The sequence below is a fragment of the Momordica charantia genome (assembly GCF_013281855.1).
Source record: "Momordica charantia cultivar OHB3-1 chromosome 1 unlocalized genomic scaffold, Mcharantia_2.0 BLBB01000001.1, whole genome shotgun sequence".
NCBI classification, from domain to species: domain Eukaryota; kingdom Viridiplantae; phylum Streptophyta; class Magnoliopsida; order Cucurbitales; family Cucurbitaceae; genus Momordica; species Momordica charantia.
This window is the reverse complement of record NW_028275157.1, coordinates 19,458,535-19,478,798: the sequence shown is the minus strand read 5'-3', so window position 1 is coordinate 19,478,798 and position 20,264 is coordinate 19,458,535. Positions and strand designations below refer to the sequence as shown.

Sequence of the window (20,264 nt, the reverse complement as noted above, 5' to 3'; positions counted from 1 at the left end):
CCAACAAAATTTCAAATTTATATTCAATCAAACAATTGGTCTTTTTACTTGCACCCTTATATGTCTAGGTAGTTGCTTTGTGGTTCCTAATTTTAACTTATCTCTCGTCAGTAAAATTAAATTTGACATCATAAACCATTAGCATCTCTCCTCGGAAGTACCTGTACAAAAGTTACAGAAGACAGCAGCAAATAGCAAATCGAAGTTCCAGCAAAACTACTACCCATAAGGCTTTAAACTGCTAAAAAGTTTGAAATCCCATTTCCAAAACATCATACAGCAGAAGCATGGTAAAGAAATAGGTTCCTGACCTGACGAACTATCTATCATATCTCATACATTAGATCATTATGCAATTGCAACAGGCAAGGCTGAAGATAATCAAATCCATAGTTCTATCCATTCTAAATCAGGGTAAAGTCATCTATATATATTGTTTCACATGATATTCAAATTATGGGCAAAACCCTCCTAGTAGTATGGCATGTATTGCATAGACCTTCGGAAACGGGGTGCCTTCCTGCAGCAGGACAAGGAAAATAATCTATGAATATCTAACCGGCAATAAATTTGAACAAACATGTTCTGTAGGAGAACTCACCCATATCCATATGGTGAGTAAAAATAAGGCGGCACATAAGGCCTCCGGGACCGATAACCCATGTAAGGATTGTAACGCTGAGGAAAATACTGCTTCATCCCAGGGACGTTAGTCCGCTTTTGTTGAACCTGAGATTAATAGAATGATATTAGAATTATTAGAACTTTGAATCACGCTATGGACAACTGTGCTAGTTATACAATGTATAATTAGTATGGCAATGTCCAAAACTTCACAGAAGCACAAATTCTTCTCCAAGTAGCTACCTTTAATTGTCTTCCATGCAACTCTGACTCATTTAAAAGGAGTGCCTCCTGAACAGCTTCAGCTTCGAGGAACTCGACATATGCAAAGCCCTTCGGATGGCCAAATTTATCTGTAAGAATAGTCACCCTGTTGACAGTACCACATGATTGGAAGTGCTGCTGCACTTCTTCAGGTGTACATGCATAATCAACCTGCAATTCCAGTTCCATCCCAAAGAATTTTTTTAATCGAAGACGGAATTTGCCATAAAACAGAAAGTACATCCTAAGAGAAGCTTTGGAAAAATAAACAAATAAAATAAAGTGTAATACCCCAAAGAGTACCATCCCGAAAATTATGCATATTCCATTACACTCAAAGGTAATAAATAGCTAAAGATTGATTCTTCTTTAAATTGATCAAAGGATCACGTGACGTGATCCTTAGCCTTAAAACTAGAAAATAAGATGAACCAACCAATATCAGTAAAACATTAGTGAATAGTATACGATGTTTACTCCCTTCAACATCAGTAACCACTGACCATATTTCTTCAAAGGATATTTTTAGTTAATTTCTGTAAGCATCATGGCTCGTGCCAACCACAAAAGGCTCTTTTAATTTTGTATACTTAGTTCCAGACATGTAAATTATCAAATGAATATACGCTCAACTCTATTATTTAATGACGTCAAGAGAAGGCAAGTCAGCCAACTAAAACAATTTAAGCAAGCAACAATCTAACATCTGTTTGGGACTTGTTTCTCATCTATGAACTCATAGTGCTGTTCTGAGAGTTAATTTTAGTGCATGAGTGGTACTTTGCACCTCACCTCAAGCACTGTCAACTCGTCCACGTCCACCAAGTATATCTCCTTCCAAAATGTTCAAACTACATGGGCAATTCTCATTCCCCATCTCTATAAATCCTAGTACTATCTCCACTTAAAACTCTCCACCTCAAGTCATAATCTAATTAGCACTAACTGCCAAAATTCCCAATTCTTGTAGAGGGCTACTTATACTTATATATATGGCAACTCGATATCTCTTCTGCATACATATGCTATTTAATTTGAAGCAAAGTCAGAAGCAAGAAATGCATCCGCTCTCATATTACAAGGCACTCAGAAGTCGTAACCTTGCAATATAAGAATCAAAGAAGAGAAAGTAAAGTGATGGTAAAGCTACCCGAGGGGCAGAAACTGATCCACTAAGGATCGTTAATTGCCAGCAAAAACTTTCCAGTAAGCAATACCTGACAGAGAGATAAATAAAATCAAGAATATCGATATCAAAGCCACGAGAAAAGCAAAATTATGTACCCTCATCAAGGTCAGTTAAATAGCCCTCATTTCTGAAGCACAAGTTACCATCATTCCCAGCAGCAACAATGCTCTGCAACTAACATTGCATGCAAATGATCTGTCTCCATAGATGTGATCATGCTCTCACGAAACGAAGTTGAAGCATCTTTAATTCACATTCCCATCCATCCCTACCTAAGTTCATACTTTCACATACTTTTTTTGCACCAAATGAACTACATCAACCCTTGTCATTTTCCCAATCTTCACATTCCTTTTCCTTCTTTTTTTTTGTTTTTTTTCTTGCCATTCAGTTTCCTTTTATACATAGGGTTTTTCTTTTCTTTTTTTTTCATCTTGTTCTTTTTTGGAATATTTCTTTTTTGTAAACATTTGGGATACTTCTTTTCATTCTTTTTGAAACTTTTTCCTTCAATTTGTTTCAAACATACAGAATATTTTTCTTTTACAGCTTGAACACAATCCTAACGACACAATAAGTAATATTGCCTAACAGAGCGCAAATACTGAGAACTTCAGGTAAAATGAATGACCCTGCGATCATAGGGAGACAGATAAGTTAAAAATCTACTCTGACAATGTGAAGATGCACATCGCATCCACACACAACAGTGGAATAAAGAAAAAAGACAAATACAGGACAAGATTTCCAGTAAAATGGATACATCAACAATACACTTGTTAAAACTGTACTTAAAGTTTTCACTAATAAGCCTTAAATAATATGTGTTTGCAATATCTTTGACTTGAGTTGGAATGGAACTTCCAATACCGATAGAAAGGAAGAGGAATCTAAATCACTTTATCAATCACTAAACAGATTTACTTTTGAGATGCATAAAAGGTAAAAATAAAACGTAGCAGCAGTTATGCAGAATTAACTTACACCTAAATATACCCAATCTTCGCCTAGGATATGCTCACCAACATAAATTAACAATAAAACAATATAGCTAGTACTATAGGTGTATTTATCAGGCCGCAACACAAATATGATCAAGATCAACAAGTTAGTTAATTTGATCAATTGAAAAGTGCAGCATGTGAAGAATAATGTAAAAAATTTATATCAAGACCATAGTTCTCATCTCACGTTGCCAACAAACACGGATCGTGAATCTGTCTCCTCCTTGTTTTCTTGGCTTACAGCAGCACCCGCAGGATCTGTAAAAAATTATTGACATTAGGCACACTGGCGGGTGCTAGAGTAGCTTTATATGAAATTTCATTTCAAATCGTATGGTCCAAGGTACTCCAAGACGAGGTTAAACCTTGAACAGCGCCCATTTCCTTTTCAACCTTGGCTTGCATTTCGCGAAGAGCAGCTGCTTCCTCCTCCATCTCCTTCAACCGCTTCTTCATCTCGTCCAGCTCCTGCAGCATCCACCATAAATTCAGAGATACCACAAAAACAAACTACTTATTACACAACCACATCGATCATCGATCATCGATCTATTTGCTTGTGAGAGAGTGATGTGGGGACCTTGATGGCGTCGTCATCGGCGGCAGACATGTCAACATCCGCCTCCTCTACCGGAATCTCTCCGCCGTAAACCTCGTGCTCCTCTTCCTCCATTACTGTTCTTCACTTGCTACCTACCTCAGCCTGTGCCTGAACCAGCGTCGCAAGTCGCAACACGATATAGGGTAATCCGGAAATCTGAAGCGTGGACCATTTTATATACAACAGTGAATCAGAGAAGGACTCATTTCACACGTAGTCGTTCGGATCCCAACGCGTGTCAACCGAAGTCCAGCAGAGGACTCCCTCTCTGAAGCCCAAATACTTCGACCCGAATAGCAGAATTATTTCAGTCTGATGACTGATGAGACAGCGCTTTCACCCTACAACTGCGTTTTCGTGATCAATTTGGATGAGGCGGTGCGATCACGAGGTTCAGGCCTGTGCTGGGCCTATGTACTCGGGTTAATCACATGGGCCGGCCCACTAGATCTCATGTCTGGGCTCAGCCAATCTTCGACCCACTCCACCAACTACCAGTAAAATTTTACCTAGCTAATTACATACTTTAGTTTAGCAAAGATCCATAAAAAGCTTGTCTAGGGATCAAATTTGTACATTTGTTAAATTTTAGAAGTGGAAAAGTCAAGTTTAGACCTTATGGACCACAGAAAAATCACTTACCTAAATTTATGTGATCAAAAGTGTTTTTTTTAATCAATTTCAATTTTGAGAATTATATACACATAGTTACATTTTAAACATTTTAAACCGGATCTAAATCAAAACTATATTTAACTCAATTACAATAACATTAACAAATTCTTCTAAAAGCGGTTTAAACCAAAACTATATTTAACTCAATTATAGCAGGAATGTTAAGTTATTCTTCCAAACATGAGTTTTATTTAGTGGTAATTGGCACCTCTCTAACCAATATGATGTGAGTTCGGATCCCTTACTCTTGGACAAAACTTTCTTCCTAAATTCATGCATGGTTCAATAACATATTAACAAATGGATTTTTTTATCATGCATGGTACAGTGACATATAAACAAATAGATTCTTTTTTACCTTGCATAATTCATATATGATCCACTTGTCTATATATTACTGGACCACATAGGAAATCAGGAATAATTTTTAGGAGGGAAATTCATGAGTAATTATTAAGAGGAGAGTTTTTTCCTTTTTTAAAAATGAAAAAAAAAAAAAGAGAGAGAAAAAAAACACATTTTTTGTGGAAGGGTAATTACAAGAGACTCGATGGTCAAATAAAGGAAGAAGAAGAAGAACCGAGACAAGATTCGCGAGACATACGCGCCGACTGCGGTTTTTTTGATCATTACAAAAAGCCGTTCTTTACCTTCCCACTGTTTTTTATTATTATGGAGCCGAGATCAGGTGTGTACGAACCCACACTAGTGGGTCTCACTTCCTCCAATATCCGCGTCACCATCAAACGTGGCACCATCACACGGCTGCTGAGCTTTTAAACCAACGATTTTACACCACACAGTAATTGTCGCAGCCCGAAATTGGGAGATAATTAGCAATTATTGTAATGGAGATGCCTTAGCTTTCAAATAACTCCGCTGCCTGCTGGTGCTGGCTGGAGATCTCTGTACTTCAGTCGGGGGGGACTATTAAAGGACTCGCGAGATCTGCTGCTCTCTTTCTTCTCTCTCGATCGATTTCGAGCTTCTCCTTAGTTTTTAGAGAGAGAGGGAGCTGTGAGCTGAGTTGGGCTGAGCTGAGAATAGGAAAATGGCGAGCGGCGGCGGATATGGGGATGTCAATCAGAAGATAGATTATGTGTTCAAAGTGGTGTTGATCGGGGACTCTGCGGTGGGGAAATCTCAGATTCTGGCGCGGTTTGCACGCAACGAGTTCAGCTTGGATTCAAAGGCCACAATCGGAGTCGAGTTTCAGACCAGGACGCTCGTTATTCAGCACAAGAGTGTTAAAGCTCAGATCTGGGATACTGCGGGCCAGGAGAGGTATTTTCTTTTTTCTTCCCTTCTCTTGCCCTCTTGTTGGGGTTTTAGGGTTTCGCTAGATCTTTATTAGGGCTGGATTCGGTGCCCTTTCTACTTTTTGGATTTCCTGTGTCTAATAGTTGGGAGTGGGATAAAAGGCAAATTATTCTGGCTTTTCCCTTGCTTTGCATGGAATCAGAACTTGTTTGGTGAAATGTTGTTTGTCTGTACTCTTAAGAGGATTTATGACATTAAAGATTAGCTTAAGAGAATGTGATTGAGCAGATTAGCTTAAAATTGGTTTTCTTGATGAAGTGTTGTTGATAAACATTGTCCTGTGGATCTTTTTTTGCATATTCTTATTTGGTCTTTTGGATTGGATCCCTGATGCAATCTGATCCTGAGAATGAATCTTTTAGCTGGCTATTCGAGTTTATGTTAAGATTTTATAAAAATAGCAGAGAATATGCAATAGAACAGCTATATGTTGTAACCCAAATGAGTAATTGAACAGATACAGAGCAGTTACAAGTGCGTATTACAGAGGAGCTCTCGGGGCAATGCTTGTGTACGATATTACAAAACGGCAGACCTTCGATCACATACCGCGTTGGCTCGAGGAGTTGCGGAGCCATGCGGACAAGAACATTGTGATCATCTTAATAGGAAACAAAAGTGATCTTGAAGACCAGCGTGCAGTTCCCACCGAGGACGCCAAGGAATTCGCCGAGAAAGAAGGATTGTTTTTCTTGGAGACATCGGCGTTGGAATCGACCAACGTGGAGAGCGCCTTCATGACTGTCCTAACTGAGATCTTCAACATCATGAACAAAAAGAACTTAACAGCTGGTGAAAACCAAGGCAATGGCAACTCTGCATCGCTCGCGAGTGGTAAGAAGATCGTTATCCCGGGCCCAGCGCAAGAAATCCCGGCCAAGAGCAAGATGTGCTGTACTTCAACATGAATTGTTTGGATGAACGCTGAAATGGTGCAATCTAGGTTGGTGCATTCCTTGATTATAGCAATTTTTTTTGACTGGTGTGATGTTTTTTCTGAGGTCATTTGTATATTTTATGTATATGCTTTAGTCTGCTAGCGGCTGAAGTTTATATACACTTGAATGGACGACGAATGAGGTTGTCTTTATTTATGGGAATGTGAGAAAACCTGAAGTTTAACACCGTGTGTACCATACGAGTTTATTACCTGTTATCTTCATCAAGCAGGTTCTTTATTTCTTCTAAGATTGGATGAGCCATGTCAAATCCATATAACACTAGGGAGGTATTTTTTTAGAGCTAAATTTGTTGAATTTGTTGGATTAAAGCTCCTTTAATACGTACATATCTAATTTCAGCCATGTTTATGAGCACATATATCTTGATTGGCGACCATTAAAAATTCGATAGCTTGTTTTTAATGGTTAGCTTGTTTTTGTGTAAGAACTCTATATTTTTTAATGTCTATCTCTTGTTATGGAGGCCCGACCAATCAATACCTATGTATTTTCTATATAATCTTCACGAGTTGCGCACAAATTGACTCGAATACTCACAGGTAAAAATGAGTTTTCATATTTAATTTTTTATTTGAAGTTGCTTGCTTATTTCATTTTGGATTCATGAATTTTCAAATACTTTTTAGCCTATGAACATAGCATATAAAAACATTTGTCTTTCTTAATGAATGTTTGACTAAGATGTATCCATTAAGGAAAAAAAAAAGTTATCAATCACATGATGAATTTGACTTCCTGTTAAATTATTAATTCAAATTTTATGTGAATAATGAAAATCTTTGTTTATACAAAACTTAGAACTTAAACTAAAACACTTGATACTATGTAATACAATTGAGTGAACAATTAACAATTGGTGAACTATTTTTAAGACAGCACTTGCTAAAGCATTTAGCGAAAAGTTTTGAATCACATGATGATTTGACTTTTTGTCTAATCTAAGATTTGACTTTTAGTTTAACAAAAAATGTAAATAAATAAGAACATAAACCTTTTTAAAAATTGTTTCTTTGAATATAAGTAATTAAAGAGGCTTAAGAAAAATATTACAAAAAATTAAGATCAGTGGAAAACGTTAAGAGGACAGGAAAATGATTTGAAGGGAAAACTTGAAAAGCGAGAAAAGATGAAAATTTTGAAGCAAAAAGAGTTGAAACAACAAAAAATGTCGAAAGATATATACAGAAAAAAGTTTAAAAACGAAAATCAAGTTAGAAAAAATCATTCCAAGGAGAGGTAAAAATTTTGAAGAGAAAAAAGAGTGAAATTTCTGAATAATTTTTTGTAACCTACTTAAGATTCCAAAATTTAAAGACTGAAAAAGTTAAAAGAAATAAATCAAAACTTCTGACAAAAAAATTGGACATAAATTTTAGAGAGTAAAATATTAGTAAGAAATTTTTTTAAAGAGAAAATAGTTTCCAGGTGAAAATTAAAGTTCTCTGAAAAAAATAATATAAAATTTTACAAATGTTTTTTGTATCAAGTATTTAAAAAAAAAAACGAAACCAAAATAGAAAGTCGGTTAGGGATAAAAAATTAAAGGAAAAAAAAGTTCGGGAGATAGAGAAATCTGAGAGTGAAGGAAAATATGCTGGAAGACAAAAAATATTTTAGAAATAGAGAATAATTTTGGAAGGAAAAGTTAGAAAACGAAAGAGAATTTTTCAAGCAAAAAAATTTAGAAATGATTTGGATAAGAAACAAGTTTGAAATCAAGAAATAAATTTAAAAAACAAAAATTCAAGGAGAGGATCAAAATTTGTACTAAAAAAACTTTTAAGTTTTAGGGGTAGGAAAAAGTGAAATGAATATCTGATTCCCAGACAATCAATTATTCTAAAATCACCTTAAATCTACCACTATAAAAATAAATTTTAATGTAATATAACTTTTCCAAACAACTTTAAATTTTCAAAATTATAAGTAAATTTAGAAAACAAAAAATTGAGAACGTAAGTCAATGACAAATTTTAATTTAAAAGAGAAAAAAAAAGGTCCGCGAAGTATAAATTTTGAAAAAGATCAGGAAAGGTAGACTAATTTTTTAGGAGGGAAAAAGTTTGGATAAATTTTGGAGAGAAAAGAAGTTGGAAAGAGAAATTTTTCATAAGTAAAAGAAAATAGTTTGAAAGTGAGAAATAAAAAATTTTCAAAAATATTTAACAGATAAATTTTGGAGATAAAATTTAAAAATGTGAACTTTTAAAAATATTTTTTTTTATCATTAAACAAGATTTAGAAAGATAGTAAAAGAGTCATAAAGTTAGAAATACAAATTTTCAAGAAAAAGAAGCTAAAGAGAAAAAAGTTTGAAATTGAGATATAAAATTAAAAAAACAGAAATTTTAAACACAACATTTGGAAATATATATATATATATAAAAGTAACATAGAAGAAAAATTTTGAGAAATAAAAACTTTAAAGAGATAAAAGGATGAAATTGACGTTTAAATATATATATTTTTTTAATTAAAGACGAGTAAATGGAGAAAATTGAACTATTTTTTAAAAATTAACTGCAAGTCATTTTAAAAACAAAACATTTAGACGCCCAAGAATTGCAGAGCAGTACAAGAGCAAATTTTTTAAATGTGAAAATAGCTAAAAAAAGATAGATAAAATCTTTAAGACAAAAAAGTTAAAATAATTTGGACAGATTTTTTAGGGAAAAAACTTAGAAAGAGAGAGAGAGAGAGAGAAAATAAGATAGAGGAACAAGAATTTTTTAGAGAATAAAATGTTTATGAGACAAAAATTTTGGAAAAACTAAAAAGTGACTGAAAAATGTTACAGAATAAAAAACGAAATTCATATGTATTTAGGTGCATAAAGTTTCATCAACCAAATTCATATGTAAAGCCTAATCAATTAGGAGTTAGAGAACTTACCAAAAGCTGGTCACTCCCCCCTTCCCCTGCATCTTTTCACACTAAAATCTGGACCGCAAACACTGAAAAAGATTAGAATCACTTCTTAAGTACAAAACCCCGTCAAGACCTCGGAATAATTTTATTATTTTTAGATATATTCTACGTTAGTCCATGCAATTGCATGATCCAAACAACGAACTAAACACAATGTAACATATACCTTCTTCTAGAGCTAGATCTGAACCGATCGAAAACGCCAGATTCGTGTACCACACTCTCCCGCCAAACAAGCCAATAATCCATATTAATCCTCACGGAACATTCAAATCCCTTCTCATGTGGCCGGTTTCTCTCTCGATCGCTTCGATTCGGGTCCGATTCTTGAAATTTCTAACGAAGAACCCAAAGTTGAGGACGATAGGAAGGGGGGAAAAGAGTGTAAATAGGAGGAATTAATCGAAGTCGCCGGAAAAAGAAAACCGAAGTGTAGAAAACTCACCTTGGCCACTTTGCCTCGATTGATTCCCTCACTTCGATTCAAGTAGTTGGCCATGGTCCGATCATGAAATCCCTTAAGTTAAGCTAGGACGATAGGAAAAGAAAGGAAGAGTAGATCGATCGGAGGAAATCAAAGTTGATCGGAAATAAAGGGGAGGAGAATGATCGGAGTGGTCGGAAATAAACGCTGTGTTTGGGGAGGGGGAAATATTCTTATAAGGAAGCTGTCTTGGGGAAGGGGAAATCAAAGTTGATCGGCGAAGGTGAAGAATCCGATCGGCGCGTCTTGAGATCGTAATCACACTGCTGCGCGCCCTTCCAACGGTAAAAAAAAGTTGTTACTGTGATCACCAAAAAAATCTGATCGTTTCGATATTGCATTAATGTCTCTGACATGCCTCTGGAAACCGCTTCACGTAGGTCAAGTTTTAATATGGTATACAATGTATATTCTTTTTCTGTGTTTATGCACAAATTCTCTCTTTTTGTTTTCTGCCTATTCTGACTTTTGTAGTGGGTGCTCCAAGTTAATTAACATAAAGTGGTACTTCTGAGGAAACTTTAGAAAAAAATATATGATTTAGGGTTTTTATCAAATTCACTTTCAAATAAGAGGTTTATTTATAAAATTTGAGTGTTCACAAAAACAAACGTTTTTTTTTTTTTTAATAACATTTGATTTGGAAAACATTTTTAAAAACAGAAAATAAATTGAGGATAAAATGATAAACATAATTACTTTTAAATTATACTTTGGTCTATGAATTTTTATTGTATTTTTGGTTCTTATTATACCATCAAATATCCTATATTTAGTCTCCAAAATGTTTATTAATACTCGTTGAATCTTAAATTACTTGTTTTTAAATTTGGTACCAAATTCAATAACATTTATATCATAATTAATATAAATAAAAGTAGAATCTAATATCTATGATATAAATTAGAAAGAGCAAATCAAGGACAAATAAATTAGTCAAATAACAATATCTTAGTGTCATGCCGAAGTCCACAAATGAAAATTTCTAAATAATTTGTGGAATTTCTACACGATAAATAATAGATATTTATCATTATGAAAAATATGCATCCATTAAATTTAAAACTATCCGGCACAATTTCTGAATTTGTTTCATGAAAAGAAAAAAAAACACACACAATTTAGCACGTTTTGAAACAAACAAATGAATACATGACCCAAAAATTAATTGATGATGGTATTTCAAAATCCAATTTAAACCTTTCAACAAAATCCAAACATTAATTCGCATATCATGACTAATGTTAATAATAACTAATTTTCCAGCATTTCTTTCGTAAAAAAGCATAACCAAAACAAAACTTACATTCCAAGTAATTAGATTATTTCCCAAAAAAGACATCTTCGATTATTTCAAAGTTGTATGGAAAGTTTTCATCCATTCGAGATCGTCCTCATAATATTATTACTTCATTCCATTTCATAATAGAACTGGGTGATGAAGGTGCAGCCTGAAGGCCAATACTCCTATACAGACTATATATTCTTTCAGAAAAATATAAAGAACCTGAAATTAAAAACAATAGCAAAAAAATTTATAGGATTTCCTCCATACGACATTCTCTTTTTTGCATTACAAATCCTACCTAAAAATATCACAGAAGTCTAAAAAAAATCAACAGAAATGCTGCAACTAGATATCGAATACACTAGAAACAATGGTAAGGCTTAATTTTTCTAGATTATACAGTTGAATTGAAGTTGCTAAAGTAACCCCACCTAATACTATCACCTCCTATCATTTTCATCCAGGATTTAGATTAGATTCAACATCAGAAAACTTCCCTTTCCTGCATTACAAATCATGTTCAAGCCGATTTGAAAGCCTTCCAAGTAGTTCCTGGCGATCAATCGCTGTAAGCATAACACTCAGACTTGCCCTCCCTTTCCAGCATCCAATGGCTATAGTCGACTCGTCAACTTTGATAACGTCCGAGGAGGGATTACTTCCTGAAAGAGAAAGATGTACTTAGCAAGGACCCAGATGTGTTAACAAAATGATAATCTACACAGCATGGAGGCTACAAACCTTTACCCAAAACTATAACACAGCAACCTAGCATTAGGTTTGATGCCTTCTCACCAAACGCAGCATCAACAAAATCAGCATATTTTATACTTTCATATATCAATAGATGCTTGAAATCCACCGGAGATATAGTTAGGATTTGCTTGGTGATGTATGGGAGAATCACAGGCAATCCTTCTGATGATATCCGGAATGAACAAGGTGCAGAGCTACCTTCTCTTGATGATTGCCTCTCCTATTTATTGCAATTACAAGAGATATGGCACTTCATCAAATTATTAAAAATAAAAGAACAAAAGAATAAATGGTTTTGGCACTGAAGGGCCGATCATAAGACGAGCACTTATAATCAGATGACCTCTAGCAACTAGTAAAACAAAAACAAAACATGTTAAGTTCAACAAGTTTATTTTGAAAATGGTTATGCTATTTGGTAAGCCTTAACGTAAGAAATTGATCAGCTGCTAGTGATCATTGTGAAGCAGCAATGATCTAAAAATTGAATAACAAATTAAATGGATGCCAGAGATACTTACAAACATCTTCAGACCAATGGATGTTATCTTAAGTTGCTGTCCGACTGAAAAATTCAGCTCGAGAACATCCTTAACTGACTTAGAAATGTAATAGATTCTCTTCACATGATTAGTGTCACTGTTTCGAGTCACAAGGTGGCCAATCAATGGGAAGGACTCATTAATACCATAGAATGTCTTTATGCTATCAATAACGGTTTCATCTTTGAATAATACAACAGGGTCAACACCCTTCCACTTGCCCTGAATCTGTAACTTTCTCTTCACAGTGCTCTTGTTGGGATCTGTTCCACCATCATCAGCCTCTTTAGACTCCTCTGCCTTATCCTTTATTGCAGTAATTTCCAAATTATTTTCACTCACTTCATTATCAATCAAATTGTCCTCCAAACCGGCTTCTGACAACTGCTTATCCATTCCATCTGCTGCACTGCTGTCCAAACCATCGTCATCTTTAACATCCTCAACCGGACGTTTGCTAGGTGACTTTTCATCTGCAGAATTGTAATCCCCTTGCTTATTCAAATCAATCTCAACTTCTGATGGGCTTTCGTCCATCCCATCTATTGCATTAATGTCCACACTATCCACATCTGTAATAGCCTGTGGAAGTTTGCAATGAGACCGGTCATTTGCAGACTTCGATTTTTGGTTAATAGGTTTCTCCGTAGCAGCTGAAAAAACCCCCAAGGAGGGATAAAAAAAAATATAAATTCATAGGGAAAGGCCTTAACCACACTTGGGGTAGTAATCATAAGTAACTAAGTATGAACGAAAAGTATATTACACAAAGCCAAATAATAACAAGAAGATATGCATGGAGCAATTATCAAGTACTTGAAAATATAAAGACCAGGACAAGGCATGATCAATAAACATTTCCGGAAAGGTTTAGGACAGGTGCGTCTAAGCTGGCCTTGACCAGATGTAGGACAATTCAACATACCAGGCAGTGGGGAAACTTTGTGTAATACTGCAATGAAGAAGGCTCCACTATTTTGATCATGAGGCACTATCCTCATGCAACGCTCAAGTGGAAATTCACAAACCTCCTCATCGAACTCGTGTAGAGGATCCACTGCTGCATCAGCTACATCAACAGAACTTCCGGTAGAACCATCCAAACGAGTTTCCCCCAATTCTGAGTTATGATTATCTTCAGCTTGGTTCTTACGGCTTCTGCCAGAAGGAAACATGCTGGGTATTACCACACTCTGGCGACATTCGTTAACTTGTTTGTAGGATGCTAACCAAACACCCTTATCACGCACCTATACAAGCAAAATAACAAATGGTAACAAAAGGTATTCTTTCAGTTTTTCAATGAAAACTTGGTTTCTTAATAATGAAGAGAAAAAAAAGTTTCTTATTAAAAAAAAAAAAGAAGAAATATAGACTAAAATATACAAGGGGGCGTGAATTTGGAAATTATTACTTGGCACAGAAAAACCAAAATATTAGTTTACAGCTGCAAAAACTCAAAGTATTCACTATCACGAGTTCAACAAGAAGCAAAATAACAATTCCATGCCTAAACGAGAGAGAATTTGCTAAATCAACATCTTTGCGTACCTACCAGCACTACTAGAAACCTTTTTTTTATATATATAAGAGACAGATCGAAACTTTTCAGTCAAGGAAGAAGCTAGCCAACAAAACAACCTAAAGGATAAAACGAGAAGACATCCCTATTCCCAACAAGGGGTCAAACAAAACGTCCCTGCTAGTAGAATTCGAAAGGACACTTTGAAGCATAATTCAGCCTTCTCTGGAAATTGACAAGAAATTAATTTCCATTTGTAATCCTTGTTTAATTTAAATAAGGGTACAAGACACAAGCACTTCATCAGGATTCCTTTTTCCTCCCTTCACTTTTCCAAAAAAAAAGGCCGGCAAAAGGGAAGGGAGGAAGTACCACAAATCTTAATGCAAACTTCCAGCAGCACCCTCACTAAATTAAATCAATAGGCATTTTCATTTCATTTATCCAGCAAACCATTAAGACATTAGAAGGTGACCAGTCAGTTCTACACGATTTAATGCATCAAGAACCCCATTAATAGTTTAGTGCACTTCACGTTTTAATTTACAAGTTAATGTATGAAGAATGACAGATTAACTATCAAGTAATAATTCAAAATGTAAACTATAGAACAAGAAAAAGTACATGCATATGTTATGAACGATCTAAGTTTCAATCGAGAAAACAGATACCAAGACAATAAGGGCTCACCCTCCATTTCTTAAGACCAGACCGGCGAACAAGTTGTGGAAGTTCATTTGAGACATCAACAAGTTCAAGAGAGCCTTGAGATTTCCGTAAAAGCTGCAATAAGATGAATCAACTAAAAGAAAGGAGAAAATCTTAATTAACCTGATATGCATGCAGCAGATGCTTGGCCACAGAAGACAGGTAGAAAGAGTACAATTAACTTTTAGAAGAATAAGTTGCTTCATTGTTAAACAAAATTTAACCTAAAAAGTTGTTCAATAAATCACGTCAATCTAGAAAATTTTCTTATTTGTCTATGACCTACCACTGGTATACCTCCAGCGAGAAGTAATTTCCCTGTGCATCCCATGTCATAAATTCATGATGTTAATTTACAAATACCCAAGGACAAATCACATGTTATAATCAATATTTTTCCAACTCAGATATTAGATTGCATTACAAAAATCATGTAAAAGCTAACTGATCTGAGTAGTAAAGATATCTTAGAAAAGGATTTCTAGAATCCAAAAGAACAATGTTCCCAAGGATTTCAGTCTTCCCTCACATTACCTCCGCAACAACAGCCTCATTTTCCACAGGATTCATTGAGCAGGTTGAGTAAACCATTCTTCCACCAACTTTAAGCAAAGAGGCACCTGCAAGAATTGATCAAAAGATTTTGATTTTCTATGAGTTAGAAGCAAAACAATAAACATTAGTGGTGGCCTGGTGGAGAAGGGTGAGAAACACACAGCAGCTACAATCATACTCTAAGTGATGAAAGTGTGGGAAAAGTTGGTGCTATCAACGTATCAACACAATTTCATGACAAGCAATCATTTCAAGTTAAGTTAATCACTCATCAGATTTCCAACATCCAGATCATCAAGAAATTTCAATTCTCTAAATAGAACTGGACAAAGGAGAAATATCAGAAACAATTGCTTCCAGGGAAAACAAAAAATCAAGGTAGAATCTACATTACCATAAAAACTGATTGATGATAAGAGACTATATCAGAAGTTCAGTTTCAACAAATTTTACTCGTAGTACAATCACAGTTTCGAATAAACAACTCAGAATCATGTTGAACATGTGGTAACCAGAAGGGAATGCCAAAAAGATGATACAGCCAAAGACTAAAAATTAAACAACACCATGGACTTTGCAATTCAAAGTTGCAGTTGAGTACCTCGCATGCCTATCTGCACTTGTAAGCCATGTAAACCATTACCCATCCCAGCATTCCTGAAAGCAATACAGAGTTTTATCCACCATCCCAGAAAAATAACAGGAGAAGAAATTCTAAAGCCTACCACTTCCTCCATATATCTGGAGCCTTGCGAAGAGTACCATCTCCACTACAAGGAACATCACATAGAACACGATCAAAGCTAAGTTGACTATTTTGAGGTTTTAATTCATTCCCTGCTGCAGAAGCATTGAAGAAATTGATATTTGCTCGACATCCAGGAAAATGTTGTGCTTCGTGATTTGTAACAATGAGGTTGGCAGTGCACATTCTTTTAGTCTGGTGGATGAGAAGATTACATCTTTGGACATCTAAATCATTTGCCACTACCTAATCAAGATGGATAAGGATCAATTTTACATAAAGAATCGGCAGCACAAGAAAGTAGCATAAGTTGAAAGTTAAACAACCAAACAAATGAAAAAAGTTGCAAGCAGGCTTCTAAAGAAACCTCAATTTAGAAACTTGTGGAGGAGTATAAAAATGAAAGAGGGCACGAACCAATCCCTCAGGTAGACCTCCAGGTTTGCTGGACAGGTGTATGATCTCAAGTAATTGAAATGTTTTGGAGCCCGGAGCAGCACACACTGAGTAAAAGCAAAGAAACAGTTAGGGAAAATAGGCAAGAACAATATAAATTTGAGATCATAATACTACAATATATAAATAAAGAAAATGACCATTTAAATCAGCATAAATTGCTTACTGTCAAGTACATAGTGACTTGGATGTACATCCAGAAAAAGAGGAGGTACCTGAAGCCGCAATAAAGTTGTTCAGAATACATAAGATATTTAAATGAAGATTAAAAGTTGCAATAATATTCCCAATTAATATATCAAGTAATCGATAGATGTCTTAGAGGAGTGTAGATGTGTTGCATACCATGCTAACGGCCTCCTGCCTTGTAATGTTCCCAATTTCATTTTCTAGCTTCAAGAACTCATGGAACCTGTGAAGCTAAAGCAGTTAAAAACAAGTAGCAACCAGCAACACAGCAGCATGTGTATGTGTGGTTTATAAACTTTAAATTGATCAATAGCAATTATATGAAGTCAGCAGCCCATTGTAAATTCAACAAATTTTTCATATGAAGTTTCCTGCATATCCTGGGGCTCAATCAAGAGAGTTTCTCGAAGGTCAATTCTCACAGATGAATAATTGACCATATCAAAAATTTATTGTGAAATGCATTTCTATTTTGAAATTTTTTCATTTGGTCAAAAACAATTTTATGACCCCATACATAAAGTTGATGTTCTTCACCACATCCAATATATACAATTTTTTTTTTTTTTGAGAACCGGGAGTCGGAGCTTTGCTCCCCTGTATGCAAGGGCACCCGCACCCGCCCTAAGACCCAGACCCAAGAGACATCAAGAGTTTTTTCCACTAAGCTCACCAGAAGATTCGAACTTGAGACCTATAAACCAATATGACCAAGAGACCACAAGCCCTTGCCAATCGGGATGCCTCTTGGGGGTCACATCCAATATACAAAAATTAAAAATTACTTTAACAAATATACATGATACTGCTCAAGAAAAAATAAGAACCATGAAGAGTAGCCATTAATCAATAACTTATCCAGAATAATTTTTATACAAATACTGATTTTATGATAATATACAAATTTCTTATAATCATCTTTTCAAAAGAGTTCCTGGAAACACGAGCCATTTCACTTCCACTTCATGAAAACTACCTATTCTAGAGTTTGAGATTAAATATATAACCAATAAGGATATTCCTGGAAACACATGAGCCATATAATAAAGAAATTAAACCTCTTCGGCTTTCAAGCCATTAATAAGTAAAATCATACTCAAACAAAACACTTGATGCAACCGCCATATGCAGACCCAATGGTTAAAAGACAAAATGAAAATCCATGACTTTGATTATAGATTCATATCATGGCAGTCACTGTTTTATGATATAAGCAACCTAAAATATTTTCAACGTCCAACATCTTATGGACAATCAGTTATGCAATGAGATTAGTTCAATTGAAGCACACATGTATAGAGAAAAATCAGTTCTTTTCCATTCCATTAAAATTTTAAAAAATGATCACTATAAAAATACAATATTACCTCTCAAGAGCTTGATTCTTCCTCAGTTGCATTCTTGAGAAATTTGAATGCCACGCAAGATTCTCAGGGTACCAAGGCAATGGTCTAATAGCCTCAGCTTCGTCACCATCAGCGACCTGAACAGGAGAGAGAAGGAAAAGGGACAATAACGGATCATAAATAAATTATTCGTCACATTATTTCTTCTTCTTCTTTTTTTTTTTTTTTTTTTTTTTTGAGGAAATCACATTATTATTGAAAAGCAAAAATATTACAGCGCCTACCTCAGCTTTAAGAGATTTCATGAAGTCATTTTGCAACTGGGCTCGTATTTCCCCACAGAACTGTCCACTGAAATTTAAATGTTAACAATAACGACAACACAAAATTACAAAGATGAAATGAAACGTTAACAGAACAAATAAGGTGGGTAAGAGAACCAATGGATTTCATGTTAAGCGGAAAAATAAATAAATAAATTATCAGCATATTATTTCTCGATATCTACCGTCGTTTATAACTTAAGCATTCACAGGCGGCGGAGTGTTTTATCTTATTTATTTATTTTTAATGAATGGAGGGGAATAATTAATAATGAAATGAGGAAACTCTAATGTCTTACCTAGAATTGATTCTAAAAGCGGCGGGCAATGGCTTACGAAGAACCTCGATAAAGGTGTCCCATTCTTCCGCGGTAACTATTCCTTGCTCCTACGATTTCCAAAACCTCAAATTGAAAGCTCAAACAAGCATACACGGTTACAAATCGTATCGGCATAAAAGCGACGGAAATTTCAGAGCAGATCAATAAGTAAAGTTCAACATCGAACTCGTAGACACTGCTTTCTTGACAAAGGGAAGTACAAATAGAACTAAAAAAAAGTGTAAGAAATTCAGACCTTGTAGTACTCGTTGAACGCGGGGCTTTGAGAATCGAAGGGTTCCCACGGATTGGTATTGCCATTGCCATCCTTGTTGTCATTTCCAGAGTTAGGATCGGGTCTTGGACGCTTCCAAACGTTCTCTCTGTTCTCTCGAAAATGCTTTCTCTGAGTACGAGCTCTGCCACCTCTGCCCTTACCTCCCATGTTCAACAAAGCTCGCTCTGTTGTGCTCTCTGAATGCAGCTGCAAGCAAGACTACACGTTCATGAACATCAAACCGGCGGGGAGAGCTGCGATTTGGGGTTTTGGTCCTGATTCCGATGTTTTCTGCCCACTTTGCCCGATGGTTAGTGGGTTTAGATTTCTAACCGTCCGCTGGTGGGCCTAACATGAGCGGACCTTACTAAAGCGTCGTTCAATGGGCCTATCGTTTGGGCCACTCCCTCTTCTGGATATGGTATGGGCTGACGCATGGGACACGGAAGGATATCTGTCCAACTTTGTGAGTTGTGACTATATACGTCATTTTATACCCAAAAATGGGGGAAATTTGAGGGAATACACTCAACCAACGATATTGTTTTTTAATCGACCTTTTCAAAATCTATATTTTCTAGATATTTACTTATATCATTTTCTCGGTGAAATTATATATTTACCCTTCCTCTCAAATCACTCATTTTTCTCGAAAAATTTGAGGGAATAGGCACTTTAAACCGACAATATTTTTTTAATCAACCTTTTCAAAATCTATGTTTTTTTAGACATTTGCTTATGTCATTCTCTTACGAAATTATATTTTACCCTTCTTCTCAAATCAGTCATTTTCCTTTCTCTTCCCCTTTTTCATCTTCTCTCCTCCCTCTTTTTTACGATTTTTTATCCTTATATAGTATTCAACTCTAAGGCATTACATCAATTTGTGTCACTAACTAAATCCATGCTCACAACATTATGGGGAATGAATTAATTAGATCAACTGTCATATTTGATAGGAGAGAAGAAATTTAGGAGTCCTCATTTTTTGTTTGTTTATTTGTTTAGTTCAACAAGAGGCAAGGGATATGAACCTAACAACATTAAAGAAACTAAGTAATACATCAGTCAATTGAGTTGTGTACATTTTAACAGTAGTTTTCATTCTTTACTGGCTTATAGAAGACAATACTTGGAGAATAATCCTCATTTTTTAGAATAAACAAGATCTTATTAACATTAAAAT

The 20,264-nt window shown here is 35.2% G+C and overlaps 3 protein-coding genes and 1 long non-coding RNA gene across 5 annotated transcripts; 1 reads left to right on the top strand and 3 right to left on the bottom strand.

Moving 5' to 3' along the window:
* Positions 1 to 205: 205 nt before the first annotated feature.
* LOC111005528 (polyadenylate-binding protein 3) lies at positions 206 to 3,850 on the bottom strand. Its single transcript, XM_022277042.2, has 6 exons — positions 3,662 to 3,850; positions 3,447 to 3,549; positions 3,269 to 3,339; positions 868 to 1,059; positions 602 to 729; positions 206 to 520 (listed from the first exon to the last, which is right to left on the bottom strand). The coding sequence occupies exons 1-6, from the start codon at positions 3,752 to 3,754 to the stop codon at positions 472 to 474; spliced, it is 636 nt and encodes a 211-aa protein (XP_022132734.1). The 5' UTR covers positions 3,755 to 3,850; the 3' UTR covers positions 206 to 471.
* Positions 3,851 to 5,183: 1,333 nt separating this feature from the next.
* On the top strand, positions 5,184 to 6,799 carry RABA4A (RAB GTPase homolog A4A). Its single transcript, XM_022277536.2, has 2 exons — positions 5,184 to 5,641; positions 6,135 to 6,799. Exons 1-2 carry the CDS (start codon positions 5,409 to 5,411, stop codon positions 6,583 to 6,585), a joined length of 684 nt encoding a protein of 227 aa, XP_022133228.1. The 5' UTR covers positions 5,184 to 5,408; the 3' UTR covers positions 6,586 to 6,799.
* A 2,296-nt stretch (positions 6,800 to 9,095) lies between these two features.
* LOC148213400 (uncharacterized) lies at positions 9,096 to 10,502 on the bottom strand. Its single transcript, XR_015789824.1, has 3 exons — positions 10,013 to 10,502; positions 9,734 to 9,903; positions 9,096 to 9,593 (listed from the first exon to the last, which is right to left on the bottom strand). It is a non-coding gene; the product is annotated as an uncharacterized LOC148213400 (long non-coding RNA).
* Positions 10,503 to 11,564: 1,062 nt separating this feature from the next.
* On the bottom strand, positions 11,565 to 19,386 carry LOC111005554 (uncharacterized). 2 transcript variants are annotated; one of them, XM_088124629.1, is made up of 15 exons: positions 19,058 to 19,386; positions 18,781 to 18,869; positions 18,443 to 18,509; positions 18,180 to 18,295; positions 16,969 to 17,035; positions 16,790 to 16,838; positions 16,585 to 16,670; positions 16,148 to 16,413; positions 16,024 to 16,079; positions 15,402 to 15,487; positions 14,850 to 14,942; positions 13,563 to 13,887; positions 12,617 to 13,290; positions 12,087 to 12,315; positions 11,565 to 12,001 (listed from the first exon to the last, which is right to left on the bottom strand). In XM_088124629.1, the coding sequence occupies exons 1-15, from the start codon at positions 19,244 to 19,246 to the stop codon at positions 11,847 to 11,849; spliced, it is 2,547 nt and encodes an 848-aa protein (XP_087980755.1). In that variant the 5' UTR covers positions 19,247 to 19,386; the 3' UTR covers positions 11,565 to 11,846. The 2 variants fall into 2 exon arrangements, with proteins under 2 accessions (XP_087980755.1, XP_022132778.1); XM_022277086.2 differs by having other exon boundaries at positions 12,081 to 12,315; positions 19,058 to 19,385.
* Positions 19,387 to 20,264: the final 878 nt, after the last annotated feature.

Bases quoted from the DNA above. Each gene is read 5' to 3' on its own strand.
- LOC111005528 (XM_022277042.2), bottom strand. From the start codon at position 3,754: ATGGAGGAAGAGGAGCACGAGGTTTACGGCGGAGAGATTCCGGTAGAG. The intron at 3,550-3,661 runs GTCCCCACATCA...TGGATGCTGCAG, and splicing joins CCGATGACGACGCCATCAAG to GAGCTGGACGAGATGAAGAA. The intron at 3,340-3,446 runs GTTTAACCTCGT...AATTTTTTACAG, and splicing joins GGAAATGGGCGCTGTTCAAG to ATCCTGCGGGTGCTGCTGTA.
- RABA4A (XM_022277536.2), top strand. From the start codon at position 5,409: ATGGCGAGCGGCGGCGGATATGGGGATGTCAATCAGAAGATAGATTAT. The intron at 5,642-6,134 runs GTATTTTCTTTT...GTAATTGAACAG, and splicing joins GATACTGCGGGCCAGGAGAG to ATACAGAGCAGTTACAAGTG.
- LOC111005554 (XM_022277086.2), bottom strand. From the start codon at position 19,246: ATGGGAGGTAAGGGCAGAGGTGGCAGAGCTCGTACTCAGAGAAAGCAT. The intron at 16,671-16,789 runs GTAAGCAATTTA...GCTTTTACTCAG, and splicing joins AAGTCACTATGTACTTGACA to TGTGTGCTGCTCCGGGCTCC. The intron at 13,291-13,562 runs GTATGTTGAATT...GGGTTTTTTCAG, and splicing joins CAAAGTTTCCCCACTGCCTG to CTGCTACGGAGAAACCTATT.